This window comes from Oncorhynchus clarkii, chromosome 21 (assembly GCF_045791955.1).
Source record: "Oncorhynchus clarkii lewisi isolate Uvic-CL-2024 chromosome 21, UVic_Ocla_1.0, whole genome shotgun sequence".
NCBI lineage: Eukaryota > Metazoa > Chordata > Actinopteri > Salmoniformes > Salmonidae > Oncorhynchus > Oncorhynchus clarkii.
Window position 1 is genome coordinate 25,753,192 of NC_092167.1, and position 18,607 is coordinate 25,771,798.

At 41.5% G+C, this 18,607-nt stretch overlaps 1 protein-coding gene across 1 annotated transcript in view; it reads right to left on the reverse strand.

Moving 5' to 3' along the window:
- Positions 1-16,853, reverse strand: part of LOC139378802 (TNF superfamily member 10, like) — a 73,049-nt gene extending 56,196 nt beyond the window's left edge. Inside the window, exon 1 of the mRNA XM_071121319.1 lies at positions 16,325-16,853. Coding sequence (XP_070977420.1) covers positions 16,325-16,540 — 216 coding nt within the window. The 5' untranslated portion in view covers positions 16,541-16,853. The remainder of the gene's footprint in view (positions 1-16,324) is intronic.
- Between the last annotated feature and the right edge of the window lie 1,754 nt (positions 16,854-18,607).

An 18,607-nucleotide genomic window follows, 5' to 3' on the forward strand; every position in this document is an offset into this window, starting at 1 on the left:
TCGACAGACGTTTACGTGACAACCAGAATGCATTGTATAATGTCAACAAACACGGTGCCCCACATACCTGGCATTCCTAGGCCATTCTTAGCATTAGCTCATCATAATCAGTACAACCTTCAAAAAATTATTTTACACACATCATATGTGTCCATTACAATCTATGGATGAATAGGAATGCATGATTTGTCACCAGAACTTGAAAACGTAAATACATGATGAAAACAGTAAATACAGTTGAAGTCGGAAGTTTACATACACTTAGGTTGAAGTCATTAAAAGTCGTTTTTCAACCACTCCACAAATTTCTTGTTAACAAACTATAGTTTTGGCAAGTTGGTTAGGACATCTATTTTTTGCAAGCCGAAGAACACCATCCCAACCGTGAAGCACGGGGGTGGAAGCATCATGTTGTGGGGGTGCTTTGCTGCAGGAGGGACTGGTGTACTTCACAAAATAGATGGCATCATGAGTAGGAAAATTATGTGGATATATTGAAGCAACATCAAGATATCAGTCAGGAAGTTGAAGCTTGGTCGCAAATGGATCTTCCAAATGGACAATGACCCTAAGCATACTTCCAAAGTTGTGGCAAAATGGCTAAAGGACAACAAAGTCAAGGTATTGGAGAGGCCATCAGAAAGCACTGACCTCAATCCTACAGAACATTTGTGGGCAGAACTGAAAAAGTGTGTGCGAGCAAGGAGTTCTACAAACCTGACTCCCGTTACACCAGCTCTGTCAGGAGGAATGTGCCAAAATTCACCCAACTTATTGTGTGAAGCTTGTGGAAGGCTAACCGAAACGTTTCACCCAAGTTAAACAATTTAAAGGCAATGCTACAAAATACTAATTGAGTGTATGTAAACATCTGACCCACTGGTAATGGGATGAAAGAAATAAAAGCTGAAATAAACCACTCTACTATTATTCTGACATTTCACATTCTTAAAATAAAGTGATGATCCTAACGGACCTAAGACAGGGAATTTTTACTTGGATTAAATGTCAGGAATTGTGAAAAATGTATTTGGTTAAGGTGTATGTAAACGTATGTAAACGTCCGACTTCAACTGTACATTATGATCCACACATATAGGTAGGCTACAATCGAAATGACAAGACGATATACAGAAAATAAAGGACTTACTTTGATTGGAATGCACACATGTCCAAAGTTATTATTTGTAAGGACAAAAATGAAGGCAATGCGAGTGCCAGCCAGAAAATGTGCCAAGGGGAAAACGTTTGTACTAGACTGTGTAAATGTCTGCATACTTGATCTGGGGAAAGACTAGGGTGTTGCTTGCGCTGTCATCGAAAAGAGAGTGAAGTTATGACATTTCAAGAGTGAAATGGGCTACAGGATTAATATGTCATTAACTCTTCCCATAGCCAGGTGGAGGGGTCAGAGAGGACAGGAACACACACAAATCGACAAAGCCCCACAGATCTCAGGAACGCCATCAAGGAAGTAGGGAACAATGTAGTAGTGTTACCTCCGGACACCAAGCACCGGCCATGGCCCAGGGAGTGTGTGTGTGTGTTCACAACGCAGGATTTTACCAAGTCTTATTAAAGGTGATTATGGAAGAGAAGCCAGCCATGTAACTCAAAGCCAGGCCCAGAGACGTGGATTGTGTGTGTGTGAGGGAGTGGGTCGGTGTGTGTCATGCATGTGTCTATGTTTAAGCGCAACTGTACATTACATTTTGTAACTGTGTACGTGTGCTTCACACAATCCATGTCTCAATTTTCTGAAGGCTTAAAAATCATTCTTTAATCTCTCTCCTCCTCTTCATCGACACTGACTGAAGTGAATTTAAGAACTTACAATAAGGGATCATAGTTTTCACCTGACAATAAGGGATCATAGTTTTCACCTGGATTCACCTGATCAGTCTGTCATGGAAAGAGTTGTACACTCAGTGTATATTTCTCTATTACGATTGGGAATACTTCCAAAATTAAAACCACTTGGAGCTGATTTGCTGGCATTTTTACAGTCATTTATGTCCAACGATTTAAAAAAAGATATACACTACCATTCAAAAGTTTGGGGTCACTTAGAAATGTCCTTGTTTTTGAAAGAAAAGCACATTTTTTGTCCATAAAAAACAAACATCAAATTGATCAGAAATACAGTGTAGACATTGTTAATGTTGTAATCGACTATTGTAGAATATCTACATAGGCGTACAGACGCCCATTATCAGCAACCATCACTGCTGTGTTCCAATGGCACATTGTGTTAGCTAATCCAAGTTTATCATTTTAAAAGGCTAATTGATCATTACAAAACCCTTTTGCAAGTGAAAACTGTTGTCCTGATTAAAGAAGCAATAAAACTGGTATGGACTATGTATGGAATAGGGTGCCATTTGGGACACAGTCATTGTATAAATCAGAAACAGAATGGTAACCAACCAGCCTAGAGTAATTTTTTCTCTCCCTCCCTGTCTTCTCTCTCCATTCCCCTGGTCCCCTGCTCATGTCCTTGAGAACATTGTTATTGTTCTTTTAAACGCATGCTGTAATGATTAGCTACGATAACACAATGAAGCACACACACATTAAGTAGAACAGGTGATTACAGATTTTCACTCACTTTAAACCAGGGTTAATTTAAAGTGGCAATTTGTAGCTTATTGGTCGACTTGACTAAATTCACATAGAAGTGTGAGTTACAGATCGGTCATTCTCATTTAAAGCAAGTCTAGGAAGCGGCAGACCTGTTCTATGTGTGCTATTTCAATGATTCCCTTGCTGATCTCACGGTCAGTTTGGCGTTGCCACAAATGTTAAGGTCAGCAGTTATGGTAATCTGATCCTCCATCAGAACAACATGGGGCTTCAGTTCAGCCAACTAACAGACAGAACCCGCTGCTTCCTGGGTTCCGTCCCAGGGTTCCACTCCACTTCCATCTATGACTCAACGCATTCTACTGTGTCCAAAATCGCTCATGCATCCAAGTGGCTACCACCTTCAAACGCCTAGCACGTCCAAGACGCTAACGTTGTCGCTAACCTCTGACCTCTCATCTGAACCTCCTGCTAAAGAACACAAGGGCTAGGATAATTTTCATTGAGCAGCCTGAAGCCACTGGATTCTCTGTCATGGAGGAGTGAAAGGGAAAATATGTTTTAGTGAAATGAGGCAAAAGGGGGTAAAGAGAGATTGGGAAGTTAAATAAAATAGGGAAGAGGTGTGTAAGGGGTTAGGGAAAGGGGAGAGAAGACAGAAGGGAGTGAGAGCAGAGAGAGGAGAAGGAAGAGGTGATAAATAGGTTAGGAAAGAGGGTAGAGGACAGCGGAGAGGGGAGTAGAAGGGATAGCGTACAGAAAGGAGAACGAAGAAGGGGGAAAAGGAGGGTAAAGAGAAATAGAGGCCTCGAGTCGGGGAGAGAGAAGAGAATGCGAGAGAGGAGAAAAAGAGGGGAATGTTCTTCCAGTAGCTTTAATTAATAGCTATAGAAATGAGTGTTGACTGTGGGACAGGAGGGCCCAATTTCTACATTCATTTCGCATTGAAGTGTGTCAATCTCAAGGTCAAATCAAATTAAAACCTGTTATGGATGATGCGAATTTTCGCAGCTTTTTGTAAAAAATTGCGCAACATTTCAAAGTCCTGCTACTCATGCCAGGAATATAGTATATGCATATGATAAGTATGTGTGTATAGAAAACACACTGAAGTCTCTAAAACTGGTTAAATCGGGTCTGTGGCTATAACAGAACGTGTTTAGGAGTAAAAATCCCTGGTAAAACTTTTTACCAAAAACACAAAAAAAATATTCGTCCGCCATTCAATGTATTGTTTAAGACGACAGATAAATATATGCGAATTCCCTGTAAACGCCTACAGCTTCCACACGATGTCGCCATTGCTATCAATATCTGACTCATTTATCCTTGGTTACAACACGAATAGACCCCTCCTTTCTTGAGGCGCACCACAGTATGTTGTGAAACTGAAAAAATGGACGATGATTTCCAGACTTGCTGCTATCGAATACAGATCGCCCCGTGATCAATTTGATACATCATTAACGTTTATTAATACCTAAAGTTGGTTTAGAAAAGTCGTTTGAAGTGATTTGTAAAAGTTTATAGGCGACTTTTGTAATTTTAAAAAGTGACGTTGCGTCTTGTAAATGGGCTTTTCGCAGCATCAGACTGGCCTTCAGCAAATGACATTTTGGGTATACAATGACGGATTTAATCGGGAAAAAGACCCAATTGTGATGTTTATGGGACATATAGGAGTGCCAACAAAGAAGCTCGTCCAAGGTAATGAATGTTTTATATTTTATTTCTGCGTTTTGGGTAGCGCCGGCTACCGCAAAATCTGTTGTTTACGTGTCGTGCTGGTATTTTGGGGGGGTGCATGCTATCAGATAATAGCTTCTCATGCTTTCGCCGAAAAGCATTTTACAAATCTGACTTGGTGGCTAGATTCACAACGAGTGTAGCTTTAATTCAGTACCTTGCATGTGTATTTTTATGAAAGTTTGAGATTTATTGAGTACTATACTCGAGTACTATAGGTGGCGCTCTGAAATTTCCGCTGAGCTGTCCCTGTGCAGGGGCCACCTCCATAAGTCGGTTACATCTCTCTCTCCCCCTCGTCTCTCTATCCCTGCCCCGTCTTTCCGTCTCCCTCTCACCATTCCCAGTCTAACCATCCCCCAGTCTCTCCCTCTCCCCCCGTCTCTTTCTGTCTCTCGCTCTCCATCCCGTCTCTCTCGGTCTCTCCCCATCACTCTGTGTCTCTCCCTCTCTCGGTCTCTCCCCATCACTCTGTGTCTCTCCCTCCCCCAGTCTCTCCCTTCCACCGTCTCTCTCCCTCATCTCTCTCCCTCCCTGCCCCCAGCAACTCTGTCCCTCGCCCCGTCTCTTTCCCTCCCTCCCCCTGCAACTCTGTCCCTCGTCCCGTCTCTCTCTTGCTCTCCCTCCCACCGTCTCCCTCTCGCTCCCACATCTCCCTCTCGCTCCCACATCTCCCTCTCGCTCCCACATCTCCCTCTCGCTCCCACATCTCCCTCTTGCTCCCACATCTCCCTCTTGCTCCCACATCTCCCTCTCGCTCCATGCAACTCTCTATCCCTTGCCCCGTCTCCCTCTCCCGCTCTCCGTCTCTCTCTCTCTCACTCTCCCTCCTCGTCTCTCTCGCTCTCCCCCTCCACCCCCAGTCTCTCTCTTCCCTGTCTCTCCCACGTCTCTCTCTCTCCCCCCGCCTCCCTGTCTCTCACCCTCCCGTCTCTCCCTCTTTCTCTCCCTCCCCCCTCTGTTTCTCTCTCTCCATCCCACGTCTCTCTCTCTTCCCCATCATCTCTGTCTCTCCCTCCCCCGTGTCGCTCTGTCCCTACCCGTCTATAGCCATCTCCCTCCGTCTCTCTTCCCCATCTCCGTGTCTCTGTCCCTCCCCATGTCTCTCACTCCCTCCGTCTCCCTCCCACCCACCCACGTCTCTCTCCCCCAGTTTCTCATTCCCTTCACCGTCTCTCTCCCTCCAGCTCTCTCTCTACCGCAGTCTTTCTCTGTCTCTTCCCCCCCACCTCTCCCTCCCCCAGTCTCTCCCTCCCCCAGTGTCTCTCTCTCTCTCTCTCTCTCCCCCAGTCTCTCCCACTCTCCCTCCCCCAGCCTCTCCCACTCTCCCGAGTGGCACAGCGGTCTAAGGCGTAGCATCTCATTGCTAGAGGCGTCACTACTGACCCTGGTTTGATTCCAGGCTGTAACACAACCGGCCATGATTGGGAGTCCCATAGGGCGGCACACAATTGTTCCAGCGCCCCCCCCCCCCCCTCTCTCTCTGCCCATCTCGCTGCCCCTCCCCGTCACATGCAGTTTAATGCGTCCCAAATGGTACTTTACTCCCTATAAAGCACACTACTTTTGACCAAGTGGCCATAGGGTGTGCGCGCGAGTGTTTGCGTCTCTGTATATTTGTAGTAGCATTTTCACTTTTGGATGAATAGCGTGCCCAGAGTGAACTGCCTCCTACTCTGTCCCAGATGCTAATATATGCATATTATTAGTAGCATTGGATAGAAAACACTCTGAAGTTTCTAAAACTGTTTGAATGATGTCTGTGAGTATAACAGAACTCATATGGCAGGCGAAAACCTGAGAAAAATCCAACAAGAAAGTGGGAAATCTGAGGTTTGTAGTTTTTAAAAGCTTGGCCTACCGAATACACAGTGTCTATGGGGTCAACCTTCTTTAGAAACTTGTTTCAGGCTTCTGCTATAAAGGAGGGGGAAATGGGAGCTGAATGAGTCATGGGTCTGGCAGAGTGTCTCAGGCTCGTGAAGCGCGGTCCCGACAGAGTTAGCTCTCGTTCCAGGGCTTTTCTTAAGACAATGGAATTCTCCGGTTGGAACATTATTGATGATTTATGTTAAAAACATCATAAAGATTGATTCCATACATCGTTTGACTTGTTTCTACGACCTGTAACGGAACTTTGAGTTTTTGTCTGGACATAGTGCTAACAACAAGTGGCTATTTGGACATAAATTATGGACTTTATGGATCTTTATAGAAAAAAAATCTGTAATTTATTGTCGAACTGCGATTCCTGGGAGTGCATTCTGATGAAGATCAAAAGGTAAGTGAATATTTATAATGTTATTTATAACTTCTGTTGACTCCAACATGGCGGATATTTCTTTGGCTGGATTGGGCTCTGGGCGCCGTACTCAGATTATGCTTTTTACGTAAAGTTTTTTTGAAATCTGACACAGACTTCTCCTTAATGCAATCGCTATCTTTAATTATGTGAATAACAGTTGTATCTTTTATCAATGTTTATTATGAGTATTTCTGCAAAATCCCCGGATGTTTTGGAATCAAAACATTACTGCAAGTAACGCGCCAATGTAAACTGAGATTTTTGGATATAAATATGCACATTATCGAACAAAACATACATGTATTGTGTAACATGATGTCCTATGAGTGTCATCTGATGAAGCTCATCAAAGGTTTATATATTTATGCTTTTTGTGACTCCTATCTCTGGCTGGAAAAATGGCTGTGTTTTTTTTACTTGGCTCTGACCTAACATAATCATGCAGTGGGGCAAAAAAAGTATTTAGTCAGCCACCAATTGTGCAAGTTCTCCCACTTAAAAAGATGAGAGACCTGTAATTTTCATCATAGGTACACTTCAACTATGACTGACAAAATTAGAAAAAAAAAGAAAAAGAATCACATTGTAGGATTTTTTATTAATTTATTTGCAAATTGTGGTGGAAAATAAGTATTTGATCAATAACAAAAGTTTCTCATAACTTTGTTATATACCCTTGTTGGCAATGACAGAGGTCAAAGGTTTTCTGTAAGTCTTCACAAGGTTTTCACACACTGTTGCTGGTATTTTGGCCCATTCCTTCATGCAGATCTCCTCTAGAGCAGTGATGTTTTGGGGCTGTTGCTGGGCAACACGGACTTTCAACTCCCTCCAAAGATTTTCTATGGGGTTGAGATCTGGAGACTGGCTAGGCTACTCCGGGACCTTGAAATGCTCCTTCGTTGCCCGGGCGGTGTGTTTGGGATCATTGTCATTGTCTACAATTTTGTTTCCGGTGTCCTTTGACAGCTCTTTGGTCTTGGCCATAGTGGAGTTTGGAGTGTGACTGTTTGAGGTTGTGGACAGGTGTCTTTTATACTGATAACAAGTTCAAACAGGTGCCATTAATACAGGTAACGAGTGGAGGACAGAGGAGCCTCTTAAAGAAGAAGTTACAGGTCTGTGAGAGCCAGAAATTTAGCTTGTTTGTAGGTGACCAAATACTTATTTTCCACCATAATTTGCAAATAAATTCATTAAAAATCCTACAATGTGATTTTCTGGATTTTTTCCCCCTCATTTTGTCTGTCATAGTTGAAGTGTACCTATGATGAAAATTACAGGCATCTCATCTTTCTAAGTGGGAGAACTTGCACAATTGGTGGCTGACTAAATAATTTTTTGCCCCACTGTATGTTGTGCTTTCGCTGTAAAACCTTTTTGAAAATCGGACACGATGGGTAGATTAACAACAAGTTTATCTTTCATTTGCTGTAATGTGTGAAAGTTGTGTGAAAGTTACATATTTAAAAAATATATTTTTGAAATTCGTGCACTACCTTTTCAGCGGAATGTTGTCGAGGGGTTCTGCGAGCGGAAGGTTAACACTTTTTTGGTTACTACATGATTCCATATGTGTTATTTCATAGTTTTGATGTCTTCACTATTATTCTCCAATGTAGAAAATAGTAAAGATAAAGAAAAACCCTTGAATGAGTAGGTGTTCTACAACTTTTGACTCCGGATGACTGTGTGATCTCACTCTCCATTGGATATGAGCAAAACTTTTAAATCATGTTAACACTTGCAAGGCCTCCGGGCTAGATGGAATATCAGGACCGGCCCGTTCACAGAGCATGCATGGACCAACTGGCAAGTGTCTTCACAGACATTTTCAATCTTTCCTTGTCCCAGTCTATAATCCCAACATGTTTCAAGGTGACCACCATTGTCCCTGTTCCCAAGAACTCCAAGGTAACATGCCTATATCACCCTGTAGCACTCACATCTGTTATTATGAAGTGCTTTAAAAAACTGGTCATGACACACAACACCATCATCTCAGACACCCTGGGCCTACTTCAATTTGCATACCACCCCAACAGACCCACAGATGGTGAAATCTTAATTGTACTTCACACTGCCCTCTCCCACCTGGACAAGAGGGAAAATAACTATGTCATAAACTGAGGGTATTTGGAAAAAGCCACAGGATGGTTATTCAATACCGTCAATTTCAAAACTGTTTCTTTGAATTTTTTTCAATAAATTTGAAAATTTGAATAACCTTTTAAGTTAATACCTGCAGTCAACTTGTGCAATATGTTAGGAGATGAAGCAGATTGCTGTCACACCCTGACCTCATTTCGTCTGTCATAGTTGAAGTGTACCTATGATAAATTACAGGCCTCTCTCATCTTTTTAAGTGGGAGAACTTGCACAATTGGTGGCTGACTAAATACTTTTTTGCCCCACTGTATATGTTATTAATAGGGATGCGCAACATATCGGTGAGCATATCAGAATCTGACGATATTAGCTAAAAATGAAAGCACTAGATGTCTAGTTCGACGCCGATGTGCAAAACTGATGTCAAAGCTGACGTGCATACTTATATAAACGTAAGTAGATTACGTAACAAAAAACACAGCGCTATACAGAACAAAAGCAGAAAAATACTAAGCGCACACTACCAAAAGTTCAAAGTTCAAGTCGAGCAGTCCTTTTTAAGAGTAAGAACATTTCAACGAGACAACTCGAAAGGCAAAATCCATTAATGCCAAGATAATGGAATTCATTGCCCTTGACAATCAGTGCTCTGTCGTGGATGATGTTGGCTTTCGCCGACTGGTCGAGCCCCCGTACACACTATTTTTCAGATGTTGCCCAACCAGAGTTATACAGTATTGTTGAAACTCACATCCATGAGCGTCACTGTTATTAGCTTCACGACTGACATTTGGACCAGTGCTGAATCAGCCCCATGAGCATTATGAGTCTGACAGCACAGTGGGTCGATGAGGATTTCATACTGAGGAAAGCTCAAGAATGTGCTGGTTCTCATACCGCTGCTGCCATTTCAATGGCATTTGAGAACATGTTTGAAACTTGGAAACATGAGCACTCCTAGCTCCATTCGAACAACTGACTCAACTGCATCTTCAGCAGACGGGATACACTGTCATGGCATCGAAACGCCTGCTCAACAAAATTGCCAACACAGACCGTGGGGTTAAAACAAAAGTACTCGAGGCTGTGAACAAGCTCTCTGAGCCTCTTTACTGTGTCGCCACCATGCTCGATGCTAGATACAAGGACCGCTACTTCGATGCAGACAAGAAACTGTGATTATGTGAAATGTTACATACACAGGTGGACATGGGGATGGGGATATACGTAAATGCCAACCAAAACGTTTTGGTCAGTGTGCGTGTGTGTGTGTGTGTGTGTGTGTAACCTTTATTTAACTAGGCAAGGCAGTTAAGAACAAATTCTTATTTACAATGACAGCCCACCCCAGCCAAACCTGGACGACACTGGGCCAATTGTGCATCGCACTATGGCACTCCCGATCACGGCCAGATGTGACAGATGTGACTGTAGTGACGCCTCTTGCACTGAGATGCAGTGCCTTAGACCGCTGTGTCCGTGTGTGTGTTAACTATTTACTGTACTAGAATGCTTAAAATGCCACTAAAATGTAAAAAATTGGTCATTGGTATAGTTTTTTTTGGCAAGGAAAATATTAGATATCGGTATTGGCCAAAAATGTAATATCTGTGCATCACTAGCTAATGTTGCATTCATTCAGTCACAATTGCCAGAAAGGGGTTGCTAGTGTTAACTAACAGGGAAAACTCTAGAAAGTTTAGAAAAGTTAAGTTAAGTGAAGTTCAATCTTGTGCTTCTCTCCATGGGCTGATTGTTCCCACTAAACTGCGCAAGTACTTTGCTCATAAGCTTATACAGCTGAAGTCGGAAGTTTACATACACCTTAGCCAAATACATTTAAACTCAGTTTTTCACAATTCCTGATATTTAATCCTAGTAAAAATTCACTGTCTTAGGTCAGTTAGGATCACCACTTTATTAAGAATGTGTAATGTCAGAATAATAGTAGAAATATATACTTATTTCAGCTTTTATTTCTTTCATCACATTCCCAGTGGATCAGTTTACATACACTCAATTAGTATTTGGTAGCATTGCCTTTAAATTGTTTAACTTGGGTCAAACGTTTCAGGTAACCTTCCACAAGCTCCCAACAACAAGTTGGGTGAATGTTGGCCCTATCCCCCTGACAGCGCTGGTGTAACTGAGTCAGGTTTGTAGGCCTCCTGCTCGCACACGCTTTTTTGAATTTTCCATAGGATTGAGGTCAGGGCTTTCTGATGGCCACTCCAATACCTTGACTTTGAGCCATTTTGACGCAACTTTGGAAGTATACTTAGGGTCATTGTCCATTTGGAAGACCCATTTGCGACCAAGCACCAGTCCTTCCTGCAGCAAAGCACCACCACAACATGATGCTGCCACCCCCGTGCTTCACGGTTGGGATGGTGTTCTTCGGCTTGCAAGCCTCCCCCTTTTTCCTCCATAACATAACGACAGTCATTATAGCCAAACAGTTCTATTTTTGTTTCATCAGACCAGAGGACATTTCTCCAAAAAGTATGATCTTTGTCCCAATATGCAGTTGCAAACCGCAGTCTGGCTTTTTTAATGGCGGTTTTGGAGCAGAGGCTTCTTCCTTGCTGAGCGGCCTTTCAGGTTATGTCGATATAGGACTTGTTTTACTGTAGCCTATCAGAAGCTTCTAAAGCCATGACATAATTTTCTGGAATCTGAAAGCCAGGAACCTTCCCGCTAACCGTGATTGACTGAGATAATTTATGGGCTGGACATGCCAAGAAATGAGTTCAGGTTGGTCTGCCATGTAGCACGCTTGTCTATAACATGTTAAATATATAGTGTTAGCCATGGAGAACTGCAAAAGTGTTGCTACTGCTCTCAATAATATGGCTTCCCTGAAGATCAGTGGGAACAAATTGTGATGGTCTACTTTCTGCACATGATCAGTGTGACCCGGGATGACTTGACACAACGGTCAAACAAGTTTTAGCTAACTTCAAACCAAATGGAAAAGACACGCTCCCGTGAAGTGTTCATCCATGTATACGGACGGGTAAGACTAACTCTATTTTCAGATATTATAAGTTTCTAATTTTGTCAGTAATTTTCTTTGTAAGTTAAAGTGTACTGTTAGCTAGCAAGTGAACTGTTAGCTAGCAAGCAATCTGTGTAGTAATCTCATTTGTATCTCAAACAGCCATTTGTATTGCTAGTTATAGCCTAATGGCTAAGCCTGCTACGCTATGAAACCTGTGATAGAAAAATTACATTACTTACCTGATTTATTTGATTAATGGTTAAAAATTAATACTTAACAAATAGTAAGACATTTCTGTTCTACTAATGCTGTGTTTTTATGGACTCCACTCAAGCTCTCTGTAGCTAATCTGGACGTATGGTCAAGAATGGGTTTCACCAGAGATAATGAGGGATTGTTCTACTCCTAAACTGTCTCAAAATCATTCTTGCATCTGGGAGACTAAGCCAGGTGGGGGTCTGCTCGGCCCAACAGTCAAGAGTGTTGGGTTGCCTAGTCTCATTATTGCAATAATTAAATCAATATTAAATAAAGATGATTGTTTGAAGAAATTACAAAGTCTCAGTATGAATTTCCACAACAAACCACACACTATTGCAAAGACTTTGATATTACCGGCCACAATTGATATGGTGAAAACAATGTGAGGGGAGGCAGAGGCATAGAAACTCACATCAATACCTTTGTCCGATAACACTGTCAAACTAAGAATTGATGATATAGCTAGCAATCAAAAGAAAACTGAGTAACGACTCAAACTCCCCACCTTATGCTCTCCAAATGGATGTTAGCTGTGAGGGCCAAGATACACGGACTTTAGTTTGCTACATGTCGGGGGATGCTATTCACAAAGACATATTGTTCTGTCTCACGATTCCCGAGCAAGAAACGGCACGTTCGAGGTACGCACTGTCGACCACGCCTCCTGACTTTGAGAATTTACCATGCGACATGCATCAAGCACACCCATCTCAGTAGTGGTGGTGAGATAATTTATCTTATGTCAGACTAATTTGCAATTGAATGTCATAACCACACATAAGTATATGATGGTGAATTGAGAATACAATCGGGCGTACAGTTAACATGTTCTGCAATTGACTGCCATAACTTGTTTTATTCGCTGTTAATTACATAATTTTCTTTATCGTGGTTGGGCTAGCGAGAAAGTTCTTGTATCAAAATGGGGTCGTAGGCCCAAAAAGTTTGGGAACCCCTGGGTTAGTGTTAGGTTTAGAATAGGGCTTTAGGGTAAAGGTTTAAGTTTAGGGTTAAAAAAGGGTTAAGGTTAGTAGATAGTCAATCTGAAGATGCTCTATGAATAGGCAACCTTACGCTGTTATTGGGCTATGTAGCCTATACTCTTAGAAAATATTGTTATTTTGGGGCTCTATATAGAACCCTTTGGCTCTTTGGATGATATTAAAGATCACTTTACTAAAAAAGGTTATATATTTATATACCCCATGAGGGCAAAGAACCTTGAGGGTTCAACCCCTACCCCAGAGTGTGATGTGGATTTTTGCAAACAGCTAACAAAAGCTAACCCTTGTTAGACCTTGTTGATATCATGAAATGGCTAGCGAACATCCGACACCTTAACTCTATGGCACGGGGAGATCGAATTTGTATTTTACAAAATTGTTACCGAGGTCAGAGTGGCAAACAGCAAGGTTCATAAAGAAAGGTTCATACAAACCTGCGCTGTTGCAAACTAAATGCTAGCTAGAAGCAAGAGGAAATAATGTGTTTAATAAAAACATTCTTATAAACACATGATTTCCTCTTGCTTTAAAATAAATACAAATTAAGGGGTTCTATATAGAACCTTTGTGATCATTTCAAATTTTAACTGCCCTTCAGATCAAAAACCAACTGCCATTAAAGCATGAAGACGCAAGAGGAAGGTGGTTGAACTTGAAAATATACTATTTTTCAATTTATTAAGGTAAACAAAGTTGATTATTTAATTCAAATATATGAAGCCAAAGTCATATGATGAACTATGGGTTAGATAATGTTGTATTAGAATGTGTGCACCATTTGTAAGCTAGCTAGCTAGCCGAAAAAGCTAGGCTACTTTAATAAACCACTTTACAAGTTAGCTAGCTTACTCTTACAAATAAATATACTTTTTCAATTATGGAATATGAAAAATAGAGCTACAGACCCAGCCTGACATTGGAAATTATCTAATTGTTCATTGTATTTGAGTATTTCAGTGAGGGGACTATTTTCTTGAAGTCAAAGAAGACTGTTGCTGACCTCTGAACGTACGTGAACGGCCAGTGGGCTGACTGAGAGGAGGTATGTATCTAAATGATTTATTAATAAAGTATTATATATGCTATAATAAGTCTTGGTGATTCAATAGCCTAGTTAATCATGAATTGACTTAACCCACTATCTATGTTTTGCTCAGTCTGGCAGTAACTCAACTATCAGAGGCAGAGGATCTCTTTTGGCTGCTGCTGACAACAGCTGCATGCAAATTGTTCTTCTACATCATAATAATATGTTTACGTAGCATTTTTTCTTCATTTTGGCATACTAATTCATGTTTCTGCTCCTTTCTTCGTATTCTCAGGAACCAGCCAGGCAACCACCCAAAATGTACTGTTCCATAAAGAAGTCAGTCAGAGTTGTTACCAAGATTGACATGGGTCATCATTCAAACAAAGGGATGCCGCCCAGGCCACAAGAGCATACTTCCAAACTATGTTTGCATATAATGAAAATAAAATCTCAAATATACTGGTATTTTTCTCCATTATTTAACTGTTTGTTTATTCTATTATATTCTTAGCTAAAAAATACTATTTATTAGTAGTAGCCTTAATTCATAAATTACACAATACAGGGTTCCAGAGAACCAGTCAAGTTTGAACACCTACTCATTCAAGGGTTTCTTTATTTTTACTATTTTCTACATTGTAGAATAACACATATGGAATCACGTAATAAACAAAAAAAGTGGACACCCTTTGCCTCAGTGACAGCTTTGCACACTCTTGGCATTCTCTCAACCAGCTTCAACTGGAATGCTTTTCCAACAGTCTTGTTGGCTGCCTTTCCTCCACTCTGCAGTCCGACTCATCCCAAACCATCTCAATTGGGTTGAGGTCGGGTGATTGTGGAGGCCAGGTCATCTGATGCACCACTCCATCACTCTCATTCTTGGTTAAATAGCCTTTACAGAGCCTGGAGGTGTGTTAGGCCATTGTCCTGTTGAAAAACAAATTATAGAAACACTAAGCACAAACCAGATGGGATGGCATATCGCTGCAGAATGCTGTGATAGCCATGCTGGTTAAGTGTGCCTTGAATTCTAAATAAATCACAGACAGTGTCACCAGCAAAGCAACTTGACACCATCTCACCTCCTCCTTCATGCTTCTTCACGGTGAGAACCACATATGCGGTGATCATCCGTTCACCAACTCTGCTTCTCACAAAGACACAAAAAAGTGAAAATGTGGACTCAGACGAAAGGTCAGATTTCCACCAGTAATGTCCATTTCTCATGTTTTTTGGCCCAAGCAAGTCTCTTTTTCTTATTGGTGTCCTTTAGTAGTGGTTTCTTTGCAGCAATTTGACCATGAAGGCCTGATTCATGCAGTCTCCTCTGAACAGTTGATGTTGAGATGTGTCTGTAACTTGAACTGTGAAGCATTTATTTGGGCTGCAGTTAATTGCCGATTTCTGAGGCTGGTAACTCTAATGAACTTATCCTCTGCAACAGAGGTAACTCTGGCTCTTCCTTTCCTGTGGCAGTCCTCATGAGATTCAGTTTCATCATAGCGCATGATGGTTTTTGTGACTGCACCAGAAGAAATATGGACTCAGTCTTTTACCAAATAGGGCTATCTTCATTATACCAACCCTACCACGTCACAGCACAACTGATTGACTCCAACGCATTAAGAAGGAAATAAATTCCACAAATTAACTTTTAACAAGGCACATCTGTTAATTGAAATGCATTCCACCTCATGAAGCTGGCTGAGAAGTGTGCAAAGCAGTCATCAAGGCAAAGGGTGGCTATCTAAAATATATTTTGTTTAACACTTTTTTGGTTGCTACATTATTCCATATGTGTTATGCTATTTCATAGTTTGAATGTCTTCACGATTATTCTACATGTAGAAAATGGTATAAAAATACACATTTTTAAAAAAGAATAATGAGTACGTGTGGCCAAACTTTTGACTGGTACTATTTATTTTTTTTGCTCAGAAAACGTGAGGTCTAAATAAAACCACAAATAATGTGTAAGGCTACACCATGGTTCCACAACTGTTAGATTATTGGTGCATAATCTAACACAAACAACATGGTTGGCCGCTATTGTCAGACAGGCGACATGCCAGTTAACATTTTCGGTCACACGATTTCCTAAAACTTTGTCAAATCGTGCATGAAGTTCGTCCACAGCAGTGTTGGAATATCATCAAGCACGTCTCGTCATGAAACTTTAATCACAAAGTGTTCGTTAAACTCAAACTGCACTGCGGCCAACCCAACACCCTCCTCTCTCCCTCTTCCTTATCCAATCCACTGAACAAAAACCTATTCCTTACCTGTGATACTGACATATTCAGGTACACGAACAGTCCGGTGGTCGAGGCAATCTGTAGAACGATCACCACAATCACCACCATTGCGATCCACATCTTGGATGGCGCGGCATCGCGACGCGTGTTTGCCGTGGCCGGGACCATCATATACGTTGTGGATTCGTTGCTGACGCTTCTGAAGTAATCCTGCTGCTGCTGAAGGCTGTTCGGTGTGGCCATGGTAGCATTCCCGACACATGTGTATCCGTCAAAAACAACAACGAAGTCAAGGACGGGACGGGTATATTAAATCAATGCCCAGGCTACATGAGCTTGTCTCATGCTTTTCGATTCGGAAAGAGCCCCTTCATTCAATTTACCGTGTGAGGAGGGGAAGGAGGGTAACCACTCCAGTCGTTTATCCTATTCCTCGTATTTCTTCCTCTTTGCCCCGACGACTTGAGAGAAAGTAGACTGGGGTAACCACGTTCCAATCCTGCAGACAGAGAGTGTGCGCAGCCTGCCTCCGCTCCAGTTCCTTCAAAACAGAGATGCGTGCGTGGTGTTAACCTCTCAGTTACCTCCTGAGAAAGTCCACTGCCACTGCACTGAACAGAATAGGACAAATATTTAGCCAAAACTCTAGAAAACTGAGCCTTGATTAAATATTTGAGCTTTCCCTTGGCAATCGTCTATTTTATTGTTAGTATGGCTATGGAAATGTGTATTTGAAATGAATGGTACTTTTTTTTATCATAAAAAATTAAAACCTAACTAAAGTGTTTTTCATCTAACTTATATTTTTTTTTATTAAGAATAGATTACATTTGTGAAACTAAAAGGGAAGCATTTATGGTAAAATAAACAACTTTCATCTCAAACACAAACTCCCAATGAAGATGCATTAAGTTGCATTTGAAATGACTGTAAAAGAAGCAGATAGATGGGAACAGATAAGTGACTGCTTTTAGCGCTGTAAATACAGTGCCTTGCGAAAGTATTCGGCCCCCTTGAACTTTGCAACCTTTTGCCACATTTCAGGCTTCAAAACATAAAGAAATAAAACTGTATTTTTTTGTGAAGAATCAACAACAAGTGGGACACAATCATGAAGTGGAACGACATTTATTGGATATTTCAATTTTTTTTAACAAATCAAAAACTGAAAAATTGGGCGTGCAAAATTATTCAGCCCCTTTACTTTCAGTGCAGCAAACTCTCTCCAGAAGTTCAGTGAGGATCTCTGAATGATCCAATGTTGACCTAAATGACTAACGATGATAAATACAATCCACCTGTGTGTAATCAAGTCTCCGTATAAATGCACCTGCACTGTGATAGTCTCAGAGGTCCGTTAAAAGCGCAGAGAGCATCATGAAGAACAAGGAACACACCAGGCAGGTCCGAGATACTGTTGTGAAGAAGTTTAAAGCCGGATTTGGATACAAAAAGATTTCCCAAGCTTTAAACATCCCAAGGAGCACTGTGCAAGCGATAATATTGAAATGGAAGGAGTATCAGACCACTGCAAATCTACCAAGACCTGGCCGTCCCTCTAAACTTTCAGCTCATACAAGGAGAAGACTGATCAGAGATGCAGCCAAGAGGCCCATGATCACTCTGGATGAACTGCAGAGATCTACAGCTGAGGTGGGAGACTCTGTCCATAGGACAAAATCTGGCCTTTATGGAAGAGTGGCAAGAAGAAAGCCATTTCTTAAAGATATCCATAAAAAGTGTTGTTTAAAGTTTGCCACAAGCCACCTGGGAGACACACCAAACATGTGGAAGAAGGTGCTCTGGTCAGATGAAACCAAAATTGAACTTTTTGGCAACAATGCAAAACGTTATGTTTGGCGTAAAAGCAACACAGCTCATCACCCTGAACACACCATCCCCACTGTCAAACATGGTGGTGGCAGCATCATGGTTTGGGCCTGCTTTTCTTCAGCAGGGACAGGGAAGATGGTTAAAATTGATGGGAAGATGGATGGAGCCAAATACAGGACCATTCTGGAAGAAAACCTGATGGAGTCTGCAAAAGACCTGAGACTGGGACGGAGATTTGTCTTCCAACAAGACAATGATCCAAAACATAAAGCAAAATCTACAATGGAATGGTTCAATAATAAACATATCCAGTTGTTAGAATGGCCAAGTCAAAGTCCAGACCTGAATCCAATCGAGAATCTGTGGAAAGAACTGAAAACTGCTGTTCACAAATGCTCTCCATCCAACCTCACTGAGCTCGATCTGTTTTGCAAGGAGGAATGGGAAAAAATGTCAGTCTCTCGATGTGCAAAACTG